This window comes from Podarcis melisellensis (assembly GCF_964234715.1).
Source record: "Podarcis melisellensis genome assembly, chromosome: 9".
Lineage (NCBI taxonomy): Eukaryota > Metazoa > Chordata > Lepidosauria > Squamata > Lacertidae > Podarcis > Podarcis melisellensis.
In genome coordinates, this window is record NC_138541.1 from 36,382,309 (window position 1) to 36,400,463 (window position 18,155).

At 40.0% G+C, this 18,155-nt stretch overlaps 2 protein-coding genes across 4 annotated transcripts in view; one reads left to right on the forward strand and one right to left on the reverse strand.

The window, feature by feature from the left end:
• The window catches only part of HHIP (hedgehog interacting protein), a 68,156-nt gene that overhangs the window by 16,731 nt on the left and 33,270 nt on the right, over positions 1-18,155 (forward strand). For all 3 annotated transcript variants that reach the window (XM_081925996.1, XM_081925994.1, XM_081925995.1), the window contains exons 3-4: positions 3,238-3,394; positions 5,054-5,255. In XM_081925996.1, coding sequence (XP_081782122.1) covers positions 3,238-3,394; positions 5,054-5,255 — 359 coding nt within the window. The remainder of the gene's footprint in view (positions 1-3,237; positions 3,395-5,053; positions 5,256-18,155) is intronic.
• Positions 1-18,155, reverse strand: part of ANAPC10 (anaphase promoting complex subunit 10) — a 111,943-nt gene that overhangs the window by 5,312 nt on the left and 88,476 nt on the right. The gene's annotated exons all lie outside the window — the stretch shown is intronic.

The following is an 18,155-nucleotide window of genomic DNA, read 5'->3' on the forward strand; positions in this document are numbered from 1 at the left end:
AGCACCCCACAACTGATTCTACCAGTCACAAACCAATATTTGTCATAAACATGCATTATCACCAGAAAAGGGGGGGGGGGAAGGCCTTTGAACTCAGATTCAGATTCAATTTTCAGTGGAAAATTACTTGGAAGAGGGGTTGGAATGCCATTTTAATTTTGTCTATTTGTTTTTGTTACCTATAAAGTTATGTTAACATTCCCATTTTTATATGTAGGCATTTTTTTAAAAAAACTGAGTGAATCAAGGGAATATAGCTTGTTCTTTTATCCCCTATACTCGCAGGTGCCCCCCCTCTTCCCTACATGTTCCAAACACAGTACACATTTAAACCCTTCTTTTCTCGTTGAGCTAGAAAATATGGATAAAAATAAAAATTGTTGACAAGCATTTATGGGAATGCATCACTGTGCAGTGGCAGTAGAAAAAGTTAAGAATCCAGTGAGAGGAGATAGAGTTCATCACCATTCAATTATAAGCTTACCTTAGTACTGCAGAGTACCAGTTGCATTCCTGAATGCCTTTGGAAACTCTGAGTGGTGCATAACTAAGTACTTTTTTCTAGTATTTCTGTTTGCACAATGAACTTCCTTTCCACTCCTTTCTCCATGTGCCCCTGTGCCCTCCCCAGATCTGCTCTAGAGGGTTATGGGTAAACCCATAGCAGATTTAGGGAGCATACTGGGAGAGGAGAAGGAGCAGAAGTTCAACTGCATTGTCCAATGTCCTTACACTAGAGGACACACTTCACTGGATGCCACCCTCTGTCAATTTCATTTCAAGACTGGTTTTAGTGTATATAAATCCTCATGTTTCCTCAAAGCTGTGGCTTGGTTTGCTGTCTATTATCATGTTTGTTTTTCTTATGAAGAAGAGTAGATGTTGTATTGTGCCTCTGGGATAAGAGGCATAAACATGGCCACCTTCCAGACAGGGTGCCCTGGACTTTGTGTGCATCAGATTTTCATGGTTCTATCTGTGATGAAGTACCTCACATATTTGGATATCCATATCAGTGAGTGAAGCCTAAGCATCTTTATCTATCGAGCACTAGGGGACTTTGGTGCTTCCAGAAGTGGTGTCTTGGTGAAGTCTCTAGCAATTACTGGATGAACTCCCTTGATGTAACAGTGGAACAGGGTACTAGGAAGCTCCTTTATCTGTGCTTGGCTCATCTGTTTTATGACGCTAGAGGGATTGTGAGCAGAAGAAGTAGTAGAAGCAGAAATCTAAGAATGAGGGAGTCAAAATCTTGAAAAGGCAGTAGGCTTTCCTTCTTTATTATTGTATTTTTATGCCAACTTTCCTCCAAGAAGCTCAAGGTGGCATACATAGTTCCCAGCTCCATTTTTATCTCACAACAACCCTATGAGGGAAGTTAGGCTATGAAATATTGACTGGCCCAAAGTCACCCCAGGGGATTTGAACCCTGGTTTTGCCCAGGTCCTAGTCTAACACTCTAATCACTGTGCCATACTGGCTAAGGGGCTTTGTGACTTCCTGTGACACTGGGTGGACCCTGAGTTTGACAAGGGGAATCTATAGAAACAGGTGGGTAAGCAGGAGGTGGACAATTTACCTCAATTTCTATCTGTGAGGTCACATCCACACCATATATGCAAAGCACATGGCTTCCCACAAAGAATCCTGGGAACTGTAGTTTCAGAACTACAATTCCCAGCACCATTAACAAAGTACATTTGCAAGGATTCATGAGGGAAAGCCATGTATTTTAGGTGTATGGGGAGGATGTGACCTGCTGCTGAAGAGGGATTACCTCAAACACAGAATTCATTGACCATATAATACAGTTCAGAAGTACATGTTCATAATGAAAGGGAGATCAAGAGAGGAGAACATTAAGGGGCAAACAATTTCCACATAGGTCGATGGAAATATGAGTTCTGCAGGGGAGTTGAGCTTGGTATTATTGGGTAAAATGAAAATTCATCTGGCTTAGATTCCTAGGAATGGCAAATGAGAAACCATAGATGGGCCGAAAAACTGAAACATAATGCATCCATATAAAGTTGTCACCCAGCAAACTGGGTTGAAGTATAACTCCATCTCAGGCAGTCAGTTGTATTATGAGACCACACCGACTATGCCTTATTGTTGTTTTGATATTGGATATCCTGCCATTAATTGTTTCTGCAAATTATGTTTGTAAATACATTAGCACTGTGGTGTGGTTTATTCATTGTTGACTCTAATTCTGAGTTTTTGGCATGTCTTCTAATCAGATTCTTTCTTGATCTATTTATTCATGAGATGGTGTTTCACTGCAAATATGCAGTCAGCAATCAAGAAAAATAAACTTGTAAGAAATGTTTGACACAAACCCATGCATATTAAATGCTTTCAGCTAAATGTTTAGCAGGTTATTTTTTTATTAAAAAAAATTTTTTACCCACTTTACTACCAAAGTTTTTAGGGTGGCGTACTTGCCCTCTCTTTTATCCTCAAAATAAAGTGAGGTAGATTAGGCTGCAAGCCTAACCAAAGCTACTTGGGAGTAAACCCCACTGAATTCAGTAGGATTTACTTCTTACAGGCATGGTTAGGATTGCACTGTTAGGCTATGAGATAGTGACTAGACTAGAGTTGGTAATTTTTGTGGCTGCCCAGCTGCTCTACTTTTCTGTTTTCTACTGGTGGAGTGTCTTGGAATTTAAAGGTGGAGCTAGTGGAGAAATGGCAAGTGTTCACAAGAGAATGTTATTTCATAGAGCAATAGTTGTGGATTTTAGTGACTGCTGTGAATGGCTCTATTGTCTTCATTGGTGTTATCTAAGTGGTTTTAAGAATTGCTAAGGCATTCATATGCCATGACATTTTAATGTATCATAAATTCTCTTGCTGTTACCCTTGGTTTTTACACTGATGGGCCTTTTTCAACAATCATTTGTAAAATAGGTAGCACAATGAAAATACAAATGAAAATCATTTTTAAAAAAACACAATAACGGTATATAAGATGTTTGCATGCAATAATATTTTAAAGTTTCTGTTTGTAGATTCTTTGATCGGTCTAATTCCTAAAATGGAAACATTGGATTATTGATACTCAGAGTTGACCCATTGTAATTAATAGACATGACTAACTTGGACCCAATAATTTCAGTAGGACTACTCTGAGTAGGACTAGCTTTAAATACAGTTCATTATCTGTATATTTAAGAACAAAATATCCATATTCATTAATAAGCTAAACATTTTTTTCCTTCACTTTTAAAGGTTTCCTCCAAACTACAGCGGATGATTTTTGCTTCTATTATACAAGAAAAGATGGTGGCTTGTGCTTTCCAGATTTTCCAAGAAAACAAGTTCGAGGACCAGCTTCTAACTATTTGGACCAGATGGACGAATATGGCAGAGTAGAAGATATCAGCAGGTTCATAAAGATAAATACTGCTTAATCTAAAAAATCTGACAAATCTTTGTAGTTGACATTGAGTTGAGTCAGTCTTTGCTTATGCTTCCCAGCTGTGTCATCCAGATGTTGCCTTCTCTTGCTGTTGTTAGCAGTCTATTCTTTATAATGTATTGAATTCTTGTGTAATACGTACTTTACTAATGATTCATTGACTTCATTCTGGATCAAATACATTGCAGATGTGTTATCTGAAATGTTATCTAAATTTAATTGTTGGTAATTTGATTTTCCCCTCTGATTTCTTATCAGTTAACCACTCCTGGTTGTTGTTTTGCCCCTCTTCTGCATTATCCACTTATGACCAAAAATGGATTTCCATCATTTAAGTTTAGTGCAGCAAATATTACACCTCCCCCCCCAGGCTGAAGGGTTCTTATGTGTTCAGTATTTAGTACTCATCCCAGGGTAATGGGAAATTTAACCTGTGTTTTGAACACAGAGAGATTAGGGTCAGGAGGAGTTTGGAGTTGAAAGGACAGTCTCATTTTTCATAAATTTGCTTCAGTCTCTCTCTTCTTTTTTCCAAGTTCAGTTTTAATTCTAACATCTATACTACCTCATGATGGTCAATTGACCCCTTGGGTTAATACTTCGGCCTTTTTTTTAAAAAAAGGTTAACATTCAGATAAAAGTATATTTGCCCCTAATTCCTCCAATTCTGGGGAAAAATCTGTAAATAGTATTTATGTAGGTGTGTATTATATTATCCTGCAATATATAGTGTATTATATAATGCATAAAATTTAATAATAATATGTTATGTATTATACATTCTGTTATATATATGATCTCTACAAGCTATTGGGCTTTATTCTGTTTATAATTACCGTTAATTGTAACAATTCCAAAAGTTAGTCCCAGTCCTTTTTCAAATAGTGTGCTGTTTTTAATTTAATTTTGAATATGTTGGCATTTAGAAATTAATCACATGTTGCATTTAAGTAAGATTATGGGTCAGGTATGCATCTGTCCATTACTTTTCACTTACCATTGTGTGCACCACAATCCTATGTGTGCGAACACAGAAGCAGAGCACAACAAATACAAATAAGCCACACATTCAGCAGGTGTCAGTTCCCCTCCCCAATTCTAGTTAATTTCAGCCAAAATCTCCAACCAAAACCTCTAAATGCTCCCTCCTTGCCTCTCTATTCAACCCCCCCCCCCCACTTGTAGCTGTCCTCTACCTCCTTCCTTTACCTGGAGTGATGTCACCTACCTGTAGGTAGTATCTGTGTCCAAATAGTTGAGAGAGATTCTCAAATATCAGGAGACCTTAGTCCTGTTGTTAGCTCCCATAGCAGCCCTGGACTATTGGTGAGCAATTTGGCTTACAAGGGGCTGGGCAGCCAGTAGCTGAGGCATGTTGTCGTATCTCCCTCAGTCACTTTCTGTCATATTGAAAGCTACCTCACCTTCAGATTGAAGGTGATACCCAATATTGCCTTTGCTTGCCCTGCTGAATACAGCTGACCATGTGAATAGTAGGAACAAGACATTGCCTGTTGTAGCACATGTTCTGATTTCTTGCAAATTGCTTTTCTTGTAGGAAATTTTAAATAGGGAGGCAGTTATTCATAGGTATAACAAAAATGGTGTTTTATTACTTTTTTTAAGGAAGCATAAACACAACTGCTTTTGCATCCATGAAGTTGCAAGTGGCCTGAGGCAGCCTGTTGGAGCAACACATTGTGGAGATGGATCACAGCGCCTGTTCATCCTGGAGAAAGAGGGATATGTAAAGATTTTCACACCTGAAGGGGATTTAATCAAGGAGCCATTTCTGGACATACACAAGCTTGTTCAAAGTGGAATAAAGGTTAGAATTCTTTTTATTTACCATTGGCTATTTGCTTTTTGATATACTCACTACATTACTTTTTCTACAGCTTCAACTTTTGCCACCTTTGGTTTTAAATGATAAAATAGTATGCAAATATTTTAAAAGGAGAGTGCCAGCTAATTGATCTCTTAATAAATATCTCTCCTCTTTCTCTTCATAGTTCCAACCCAATGAGCATTCATTATGCTTAAGATTCATTTATTTAGACTTAGATTGGCCAGCTAATTCAATAGGCTCAACAGCAATATGTCTACAGTTCTGAGTTCAGTCTTCAGCACTGCCTGTTAGCAAAGGAGCTCATGTGGCAGGGTTGGAGAAATCCCTGTCCCTGAATGCTTAGCCACAGGAAAAGGCATGATTTTAGTATAAGGATTCATATAGTAAAATGCTCGGCTCCATTGACACCTATAACTTAAACCTTTCTATTTAAATATTTGTTCTTTATCACATAATGTGTGCATAATATTATCAGTACAGTGAAATAATTTGAATCCAGTTCACAAATTATTCCACTCAAGAATGTGGTTCTTTATAGCTGATTTCTGTGGAAACAGTTTTGATCCTTTAGCTATTTGTTTCTTGACACCTAATGTGGCTAGCCATTCTCGTTGTTGAATACAGAAGGGGGAGCTCTCACTGCATCAGCTCTTCCTTTGCCTTTTCGGTGCATGATAAGATGCAACTATGCTCTGTTCTCCTTCTTCTTGAATTGATTGGATTTTAAGTAACTTGCAAGCTTTTCAACCTCCTGAAATGTGTTTTGCTCCTAAATGCAGCAAGTTAAAATAAAAAGTATTGCATCATTGAACACCAGAAGCTGCTCTCCTTTTTGTTTTGCTCATTTGAGATGCAACTTTCCCTTATTTCATTACTGCTTTATACACAAAATGGCATTTAGGTTTTGTGGTGAGACTTGGTATAGCAATAATATATTTTTAAAGCATGACACCTTGTCTGAATAACAGTTTTCTGAAAATGTCTAAATGATTTCTAAGAGATTAACATTCTAGGGTCTTTTAAATGTGTTTGTGGGAGGGGCGTTATTGGTTTCCTTGTGTTTTATTACATACTGTATTTTGTGTTCTCATTTTGTATTTTTATGTTGTGAACTGCCCTGTGATCTTTGGAAGAGGGGCGGTATGCAAATTTAATTAATTATAATAATACAGTAATAACAATATACTGTTTTGGTAACTTAATTATATGAGGGTATAGAGTCATAACATAGTCCTTTTGCAGATCTTATAAGACAGTATTCGCCCACCTGGTGCCTTCCAGCTGTTCTTGTCTGCAATTATCATCAACCCCAGCCAGCACGGCTATGGGAGATGCAATCCAAAACATCTGGAGGGCACAAGGTTGGCAAAGGCTGCTATAAGACAAACTTCCCCTGTTTTTCTTTTAGACAGCTTGAGCAGCAGACTATGGAACAAAACGTGTCCCTTTGAAACTTACAAAGCTATTGTATCAAAGTTCTATTGTATTGAGATCAACCGTTTAAGTAATGATAGTAGTGTTTTAATAATAAATCTAATGAAAACAACATGATAAAAGCACAAAGCCTCTGAAGAGAATGAAAGAACCCCCGTGAAAGAGAAAACATATGTCAGGGAAATGATACTGAAGATAGGCTCTTAAGAATATATGAGCTAGACTCCTTGACCTCAGCCACCTTCTGCTCCTCTCCAGGCTATGAACTGTTTTTGCTTGTCACAATGGCTTAAATTTTAATAGAAAGTTTCCCTAAATCTCGAACCACATCTGCTTCTTTGTTTCTTTCCACAGCCAAATTCCTCAGCGAGGCCAACTATACATACTTCAGTGGTTCCATATATATTTTTTGTTGCGGGACGGAGGGAGTAAAATATTCTTATATAATTCCTTTAGGAATAATTTCGAAAGTTCACAGTTTGCCACAATCACAGTGTATTACAGATAAACGTAAAGGTATTTCAGCTATGCATATTGAGTTCTTAAGTCGATTGCCTGCCAACCGATTTTTTCACAAGCGCTGGCATTTGCGCATGCGCTCCTTTCCAAAGCAACAAACTTCAAACAGTTTCTGTTCATTATTGAGGCTTTCGTAGATTCTATGGAGTTTCTACAAAGAAAATAAAGAGATAAATAAGGTGCATTTCACGCTTTATGCAGCAGTTTCCCCTCTATCTCTGGCATTGAACATTACAGTGGTACCTCGGGTTACATAAGCTTCAGGTTACATACGCTTCAGGTTACAGACTCCGCTAACCCAGAAATAGTACCTCGGGTTAAGAAATTTGCTTCAGGATAAGAACAGAAATCGTGCTGCGGCAGCAGCAGGAGGCCCCATTAGCTAAAGTGGTGCTTCAGGTTAAGAACAGTTTCAGGTTAAGAACCTCCAGAACGAATTAAGTACTTAACCCGAGGTACCACTGTACAACATTTGTGAGAGCATCAACATATTTTTCTATAGACATACTTGTGCACTGGCTGTGAAGTGGGGCAGCATCTCAAGCTGATTTCTTGTGTGTGCAATGACGCCACTATTTAATATACCAAAATTGTCACTATACAGATGATTTCTACGTGAAGGGGTTCAGAAACCCCTCTTTCTACACAGGGTGACAAGCCCTCCAGATGTTGCTGAACTACAACTCTCATACAACAGCTGCATTGGCTGCCAGTTTGTTTTCAGGTCCAATTCAAAGCAATCATGCTAGTGCTTAAAGTCCTAAACGATTTAGACCCCAAATATCTGAAATACCATCTCCTTCCCTACAGACCCTCCAGCTGTTGTGATCAGCAGAGGGGGCCCTCTTGGCATTTCCACCTCCCTCAGAGGTTCATTGGGGCAGCCCAGGAGAGATTATTCTCCATGGCAGGCCCTAAGTTGTATGTCTGGCTTCTTCACTATACAGCTTTCAATAAATGCTGAAGACACACATCCTCATTTTTATTTTTATTTTATTTATTTCACAAAATATATGTGCCTCTTGATTGTAAAGCAACAACAACCTAGCCTTTGACACCTGGGATGTGTCAGGGGCCCCCACTATTACCACGACTACACTCTGTTCTATTTTTAATTATGAATTTTAAACTGTTGTAACCCACCCTGGGACCTGCTGGTGAAGGGTGGGTAATAAATTTAAAAATGATGATGATGATGATGATGATGATGATAACCGCTGTCCTTACTGGCTGTCCTTACTGGGGCTGATGAGAGTTAAAGTTCATCAGCCTGAGGGCCACAGGTTCTCCATTCCTGATCTGCAAGATCTGGCTTTCTTTAACTTGCTCTTGCAGCTGCTTCTGCTGTTTATTTCTAGTACACCAAATGCAGAGAGAGCTAAGAACCTTTTACCTTTGTAGAATCTGAAGGGATATGTGCTCAGCTCAGACACAGGTAAACCGAGCTGTTCCTACATTTTTACTGTACTTCTCTCTGCCTCGCAAGATCTAGACACCAGCACTTTCCATATTATGATTTACATGACAAGAGTGTCTTGGCAAGAGAACCCTTGCCTGAACAGCCTTGTAGACACAATTTTATGCCACGAAGTTATGCAAGCTTAAACCACTGAAAGCAACACAAGCGGGTTGAATGACGGCCCTATAAATGGAAAATATACTTGCCCTAAATTCTGATCATAAATGCATTTATTTGGGGACCCCAACAGGTGAGTCAGGGAACCTGGATTCCATGCAGGATGCTAGGAGGGAAAATCAGGGGGGAAGGGAGTAGCAGAGAGAGAAAGTGAAAAGAGGGCAACTGAAAGAAAACAAAACTGCAGTGCCCCTGCCCACATTGACTTTGGCCCCTGCTCACCACTTGCATGCAGTCTCTGACTAATTACTCCTGAGAGAATGTGGCCCTGAATAGAAAAAACATGTTCCCCTTACATTCAAATATTCAAGCAAACAGGCAGAGTTACCGCAGAGCGGACTCCAATCCTTTTGGCCCCCACTGCAGGGCAGAGGTAGGATGAGAGTCTTCTATCCAAACATTTTTTTATCCTCTCCCTTTCAGAACTGTGATGAGGAGCAGAACAAAGTGTTTTGAATGTTCTCTTTTCTTTCATATAAACTATATCTCCCACTGGTGTGGCACCGCTGTTACTAGATCTTAAAAGAGAAGGAAATGGATCGTGCTGATAGTTTGGTAAAGAAGGATGTGTTGTTGACATTTTGTAAGGATTAAATACAGCTTGGTGTTTTCTGAACAGGGATGTAGGAAGGCAGCGATTTCCCAACCTGTGTTCTTCACAATCAACGCCGTTTCCATTCCACTGTAGTTTAGTTTCTGCCAAGTACTATGCCATTCTCCTCCCTTCTATTTAATGTAAGTTATGCAACTTACATAAACTACGTAACCATCTACATAACTTACATTCATCTCAATGTAAAGGAAATGTCAAAACAATGTTTTTAAAAGCCATGAATTACACACCATTTGCAGACTTTTTTATATATATAAAAAGAGATGATGCGAATGAATACTGATCATTTTTGCTTCACTGATTTCCATCCCTGACAACAGATGAACATGTGAACTCCAGCATCCTTCACTTCCTTTTCCATTTTTGTTGGAATAAGATGAAAAATATGGAATGCACTCAAGTGCTATAGAGACCTGTAGCTCTGAACAAGATAACTATTAGCTTTTGCTTGCAGTTGTGGAACACTGCAGTACTATTTAGGCAGTCTGTTTTACACTAAATACATTATGGCCTTTGTTGATTTTGGGCCCAGTGGCCTAGGTTAGAAGAACCTAGATGAGGATGATACTTTATCATTTTCCATGAACATGTGTAGGTTTAATGCTCTGTGTTTCCTCAAGAGGAATCCCATGGTGTCAATTAACTGAACTTGTTCCAAAACAAGGCTCTATTTGGAAAATATAGTTTTCATTGTGGGTGTTCCTTGAAATTGTATGCCTTATACCCTGCTATTATGGAGATGTGTGCAGTAGGGTGAAGACTGCCAGCTTCTTTTCCATGCAGTGTATGAATTAGAGCTGCATCCCACACACAGTGCTAGATAATTTGTGTTTCGATTTTGCTATGTGTACAACTCATTTTAGAGCATTCAACAATTTTAAAAAGTGTTTAAAAAGCCTTCTTCTGGCATGTCATTTGTTGTAAGCAAAGGAATATTCTATTTAGAAATTTTCAAAACCAACTAAATGAGATGTTATTTAGAAAATGTAATTAAAGAAAGGAGGTTGACTGTGTGTGTGTGAGAGAGAGAGAGAGAGAGAGAGAATAGCCACATCCTGAGGTCCTTTGTCAAAAGTCAGTAGAAGCAATGGAGGCACAAAGACAGGGAAGAATAGCCGCAGTTACCTATGCTCTGGTAACCTCCCAACTGGATTGCTGTAACAGGCTCTCTGTGGAGTGACTCTTGAAGATAATTTGGAAGCTACAACTAGTGCAGAATGCAGCGGTCAGGATGCTAACTGGTATCAGGAGGTGGGCCCCTATAATGCTAGTTTCCCAGGAACTACACTGATTCTTGATCAGCTTCTGAGTCAAATTTAGGGTGTTGATGTTAACTTATAAAGCCCTAGATGACTTGGGCCTAAATAATGTGAAGGAGCACCTCCTCTGATATCAACCTGCCCTGGCCTTAAAATCTCTATGAGGGCCTTTCTTGATGGTCCCACCCACATTTGAGGTACAGGGAGTGAATGCAAAGAAAAGGGCTTTCTCTGTGGCAGCACCCCATCTCTGGAATGACTCACTACCAGAGGTACTTTTGGCATCAGTGCTGATGCCATTCCATAGGCAATTGAAGACGTGCCTCTCTGTGTAAGCATTTTGAAGAAGTTCATTTGTTTATTTTTTGTTAAGGATATGCTAGCTGTGTATTAGATTTTACTGTTTCCATTCTAGTTTTGATGAAAGGTTTGATATAACATTGGTTAGGATCCAGTTTTATATCATTTTTTGGTGTTTTAATTCATGCTTAGGTTACTGGAGGCTGCCTGGTTGACATTGACACATGGCAAGGCCTTCTTAGTGATGGTACCCCTTTTGTGGGAATGCCTCCCCCTCATCTGTCTCCTTCATTGTTGACTTTCAGGAGGAATTTAAAAACAACCCTGTTTACCCAGGAATTTAATGGGTAAACTGTTGCTAGCAACCCTAAAATTATTAATACAGGGAATGTGAAGGTTTTTAGAATATAACTGTTTGGGGAATGTTTTTAATGGTATTGCTATTGATGTGTTTGCTGCCCTGGGCTCCTCTTGTAGGAAGGGCAGGTTATAAATTGAATAAATAAATATTATTATATGTAATATGCCTTGGGGCTATCAATGAAGAACAGGCTTATAATTGAATAAAACAAAACAAAACATCAGGGTCATGAGGCATAAAGATCTCACTATACCTTTTCCCCAGTGTGTTTCTTTGAAGCCTCTTAAAAGAATACACCCTTTTCCACCCCAGCTGATGTCCTCAGATATCAGGACAAATGAACTTTATCTAAGGTGCAAGTGGGGGAAATTGTAGCTCTCCAGATTTTGTGGAACTATATCACTGGAACATTGGAAGCTGCCTTATAACAAGTCGGACCATTGGTCCATCTAACTCAGTATTGACCATGTTGACTGGCAGTGGCTCTCCAGGGTTTTGAAAGGGGACATTCCAAGCCTTACCTGAAGGTGCCAGGGTTTGAATCGTGGACATTCTGCAAGGTTTACTACACAGCTGCACCCTTCACTAATACCCACCAAATATACCACCAAAGGATGATGATCAACTCCCATATCTCTGAGGTTACATGTGAAGGGGTCAGACACCTAGCTTACTTAGTGTGATTAAATTATACACAGTGTGATAAGTTATTACATTTCCAGCTGCAATCTTTTCCTTCTAATTCACAGGCAGAGCTCTAGCAGGATATAACATGATTTTTGAAAGGCTAAACCTGCTGACAGATGGTTTACCTTTCTGCTCATCATTTCTACCTTATATCGTATGAATCTGGTCTTAGTTTCCATAGAATCTTTTAAAGTGAAGATCGTGTTCTTCTCCTATGGCTGAAATAAATAAATAAAGCAAGCCAGCCAAGCAGAAGCTGAAGCTGTTTCGTCAACACCACATGTGTAATTTGCCAGCTAAAACTCACATTTTTCCTACTTGGAAATAAATAAATTGCCATTAAACCAATATTGGCTATTATATTTAATTTGGAAAGGTGGCTATATGATCTGTGGGATCTGGTTGCCCATTTGTTTTTGATTTAAAATAGAAGTTGTTCAGACTTAAATAAAATTCAGAAGCTGAAATGCAGGGTTTTTTTTAATGATACTAACCAAAAGGCCTCAGTAAGAATAGAAGGAACACAATCCACCTTTAAAATAATTTCAATCAGCAGTAAGTTCTGGAAAAAGAGCCAGCAGGGGATAGTTGCCAAATTACTCCCACCAAGCCAGCCAATCAGGAGTTGGTGAAGGAATCCAGTTATGTATTTGTGCTTTCTGTCTGTGTTGCTGTATGTCTGATCTCCTGGATTCATTTTATGTCACAGGGGTGGGGTGGTGCCACTGCTGATAATGCCAGAGTGGAAATATCAAACAAGAAGGGACCACTATGTAGTTACATTGCAGGCCACAGTTCTGTAACCTTGGAAGTGGAACATACTTACATGGCAAGTGAACATAGCATTGCCTCCTTTCCAATAGCAGATGTTGTGGTGGGGTAGAGGTGCCTTCCTGACACTAGGAGGTTGCAGCTTACTTTGATGGGGACAGAGTGGTTGGGTATACTGAAGTATTATCAGAATCGCTGTGTTGCCTTCACAAGTGAAGCCACGCAGTCCTATTTTCACCATCACTCTGCCCCATCCTGAAAGCTGCACAAATGCTAGACAGTGGAAGAGTGCACCTTTGGGGATAAAGTCACACTGTTGGAGAGTCACAGTGCCTGCTGTGGCTGTAGAGACCAATACGGGTGAGACATGGTTTATTGCAGCTGGGGTAGATGAAGGCATCTGGTTTCGCAACTTATAGGTGCACCATGGAGTTTCTTCTCTGTGTGCTCCTCCCAGTGGTCATTGCTCCTCTGGTCATTGCTCCTCTGGTCACTGCTCTGGATATACGACCTGACTGTCTGTCTCCAGGCACTGCACTTGTTTGCAAGGGATTCCCATATGGTGGGGTTAATCTTGCCAGCCTTCATGTCACATTTGCAGACAACTTTGTAATGTAGAATTGGTCTGCCACAAGCCTAGTGCCTGAAGCCAGCTCCTTGTAGAGCACATCCTTGAGGATCTTGTCATCTTCCATTCTATGTATGTGTTATTCACGTTATTCAAACCATATTTTGATATATGATTAAGTGTGCCAAGCCTCTCTGTATTATGCAGTGCACAATGCACAAATGACAGTCAGAAAACTAAGTATATCTGTGCCACAGACCTCTTACAAGGTATAAACATGTTTTCAGTTGAATCCTTGAGAGCCAGTGTGGTGTAGTGGTTAAGAGCGGTGGACTCATAATCTGGTGAACCGGATTCGCATCTCTGCTCCTCCACATGCAGCTGCTGGGTGACCTTGGGCCAGTCACACTTCTCTGAAGTCTCTCAGCCCCACTCACCTCTCAGAGTGTTTGTTGTGGGGGAGGAAGGGAAAGGAGAATGTTAGCCGCTTTGAGACTTCTTCGGGTAGTGATAAAGCGGGGTATCAAATCCAAACTCTTCTTCTTCTTCCTTATGATAGAAATTTCCATAACCTGTGGTCTGAACTAGGCATAACAATGAATGTGGGATCCCTGCCCAAAAAGGCAAGTCAGGCTTCCCCTCTTTTGACAAGGATCATATTGTGAGAAACATTTCTCCGGCATCCCACCCACAACCCTAGCATCAGCCAATGATGTGAACTGAAGAGAGACACATGGTTTGATTATGTTACCATAGTATGGAAGTATCCCAAGCTTAGGTATCCCAGGGTTGAATAAGTCTGCTTTATTGTACTGATGTTCTCAACAGGAAGCAAGAACCAGGGCTCTTCCTGAGATAAAAGCAGCAGTTCTGAAAGGAAAGGGCATAAAAGGAAGAAAGGCAAGGGTATGTTAGCTTCTCAAGAGGTATCTGGGAGCCACTGCAGGAGACAGAATGCTGGATTTGGTATGCCTTTGGCTTAATCCAGAGCTGCTTGTCAAGTTTTTTGTTATGTTTATGAGGAGCTGGCCTACATGATGTGACAAGGTTATAAAATAATATATAAAGTAGATAAATTCAGAAAAAGAGCACTATACTTTTGTGGGTGTTTTTCCTCTTCAAGTGAAGACCAACATTCAGTGATCGAATTACTTCAGACATTTCATAGTTTTAGCATCAGGGAGGTCTGTTATGACAACACAGAGGTTTATCTAATCTAGGAAGATCAGGTCCCTGAATTTACTTTCTTAGGTATTTATAATGTGCTGGCCATCATATTGCTAAGCACAGATGTGTTTGCTTTTCCTTGTATGGGCCTTTGTACTTGATATAATCATAGGGAAATGTTTCTTCTTGATGTACATGTTGTGCACTTTGGTGGGCTTTCAGCTGGCGTGTTTTCAGCTATGCCCCACAAAAGTCACAATGGTGATGGTATGCTTTATGCTTCAACCATCTGAAGCAAATAGCAATTGCTCTAAGCAATTCCCAAGTCCTGACAAAACGAGGATACAGCTAGTATACTTCCACTGACGTATATACTGTGCAAGATATACAAGGGGCACTGAAGTCAACAATAATATCAAAATATGTGCAGTTTTCATGGCAAATCTGGAAAAAGGTGGAGGAGAAAAGGGATGAAAACCAAACCATGGTCATACTAAAGGTGATCCAGATGGCCTATCATACCCCAGTGTGTGTCACGCAGGAATTACGGTATGTCAGGCATTTGTTCCATGTAGTTGTAATCACTTGGAAGGGCAGGATGAGGTTGTTCCACCATTGTGCCTTTCACATCCCTTTCCTCCCCTTTCCCAAACCATTCATTGAAGAGATCATCTAGAAAGGATATGGTCTCCTCCTGGCTGAGAATGCTCATCATGCAGCATTCCCAACCTTTTCCAGATGTCACCCCTCGAAAGAACACAAGATCTGGGCCTGGAAAAGGATGCAGGGGCAGAGTGCTGCCCCACCCCCCATGGAATTATAATTACAAAAGAGGGAATATCTGAAAAGAGCTATGATGTGCTTTTTGGATGTCAGTACTAGAAGGTGCAGTCAACAAAATACTTTGTACTACCATATTGCCAGATAGAAGGAATTCCTCCTATTTATGAAATCTGACTTAACAAATGTTGTCCCATGTGGAAAGCTGATCATGTGTGGGCACTCCCCTTTCAGAACCTAGGACTTTTACCATATCACAAGTCACATTTAGGTGGCTGGTGTGATTAAAATTAGAGGTTCTGAGTGATGAGCAGTGGTGAATGGTTCACCAACAGAGGAGCCCATTTCCAGTCAGTTTTAAGGCATTCCCTCACCCACTTGATCATTTTGACTAGCCTTAGTTAGGTCAGAAAAAGCTATGAACCACTGCCCTGAGGTAGTCATTCATAGGATGTGGTGAGTTTTAGAATCTGTCCCAAAGCATTGTCTGGAGGCACATGATGCAGCTGTCTTGTCAAAGCAACATATTTCTGGGTGTGGGTAATGTCTGGATGGAAGACCATCTGGGGACCAACTGTCTGCAGTCTTGATTTCCATGGTGGAAGAAAGCTGGATGCAAATGTGTTAAATATATAAAAATAAAAAATTGGCACATGAGCTACCTTTGGTGCTTTATACCATTGGTTTTCCATGTACCACTGCTAAACCTCAGGTCCTGTTTGTGGACTTCCCATAGACATCTGGTTGGCCACCGTGAGAACTAGATGGCCTGATCCAACAAGGCTCTTATTATGTTCTCTTCATGGCACACAGTGCCATACACTTTCCATTCAACAGTGGAAGAGAGAATGGAGGATCTCTTCCTTCAGCTTGTGTGGCATCCTTTGGCCTTTTGCTGCATTGGAGGAATGGAAAGCAAAGCAAAGCAGTTACATTAGCCAAATACTTTTTTAAGAAGTGTGATGGAGCTAGCCACTTCCATCCTGCTTCCCAAGTATAATATTTGAGCTTCAGCTGGAGCACTGCATCTTACATCACTGCAACTCAAACCAGCCTACAAAACCAGATTATTTCTTCCTAAGGATGAAGATTGTACTTCTAGGCCTGTGATGTGTAACAGTGACAGGTGCTATTAGATTTTATTAAGGACTCCTTGCTACAAGGAAAATCAGTGACCTTGTTGTTAAAGGACAACACTTAATTCTCTGAAATGCTTTTTCTTCTTACTCCCCTGCTCATTGGTTGAGCACATGCCATGCATGTAAAAGTTCCCAGATCCATTCAGCCTGTGGCATCTCCACAATGGGCTGAGTCCTCTCTGAAACCTCAGAGAGCTGTTCCCAGACAGCATAGGTTAAATGCACCAATAGTCTCACTCTGTATGAGGTGGCTTCCTGTATTCCTTCCTTCTTTGGTAAATATTAGAAAAATAATAATATTAGTGGCATAGACATGGTTTCCCTTTAGCAATTAGGATGTGAAATATGAGATACGATTTTTAACAGTGTGTGCATGTGAAGCATTTTTCAGGATACAGACATACGGTAATCTTCTGAACTTCCCTGCCCAATTTCAGATAGTGTTTATCGGTAGGCACACAGACTAAACCTTGGACACTTTTAAAGGACTGGTAAGGAAAAAATCTTCTAGATTCGTTCAAATTCAGAGAAATCTAATTTGATTAGCTTCTATGGTTCATTTTTTGCCCCTAAACTTTATCTGCAATATGCATTTGAAGAGACGGTTAGTGTTGCTACAATCATTCTTTAGCATCTGTTTTCTCATAAACTTAAGCTCTTTAAAGTGTGTGTAAACAAGCCTTAAACTTCAAATACAAGCCACCCAAGAGATTACACAAAATAATAAAAGATTGTTAACAAACTTACTATGGAACAGCACAAAATTATGACCAGTAGACAAACATATTCAAGGACCAGGTCAAATGTCTGGAAAAATGGGATAGACAGATTTCTGCTTGCAGCATTAACATTTTGTTACAAAGCAGTCCACTCATGCAACTTCTTTTCATGGTGAATAAGTCCCCACTCCCTCCCTCCCTCCCTCCCCCCCCCTTTCTCTCTCTCTCTCTATATATATATAGTGAATACTTAAGATTGTCCATGGTTTGTGTAGCAAAGGTAATCCATATTTTCTATTTGGATAAAGAGTGCAGGATTTGGTCCCAGTGTTCAACAGGCCCCACATAAACTATAATTCCTGCATTTAAGCAGAAGCATGAAATAGACCCGGAGCAAATAGATAACTATTACATCCTAACTTATTAGCACCAAGTCAGAGTTTTCTCTCTGAGTCGAGTTAAAGGATAGACTAGAACTACTGGACTTCTATGGCATCATTTGAAAGCCCATACCATAAGTATATTCATGAATTCCCCAAATAATTTAGCTCAAAGTTGTCCAAATTCATAATTGGTGGTTTTTCTATGGCTTCTGTCTGGCCCAAGACTTGCAGAGTCCTCTGTGACTTCAGAAAAACTAAAGCAGTGGCAATCAAAGGCTATGACAGCTGGGATCTGCAAAAGGCTCTTTGATGTCACAGAGAACCTTGAAGGCCTTGCTGACTTACCTGCAAGAGTATCAGAAGCCCACTTTGACATCAGAGCAGCTCATCATCCCAAGGCATTAAGTGAGTCAGAACAAGAAAAGAAGAAAGAAATGGTAGCAAAGAGATTCAGCATAACACTAAGCCAAACTGTGACTTAGCACAAGCAAGCAGATGTGTGGGTTCATGGAGTGAAGATCATGGTTTGCAGTCCGTCCCCAG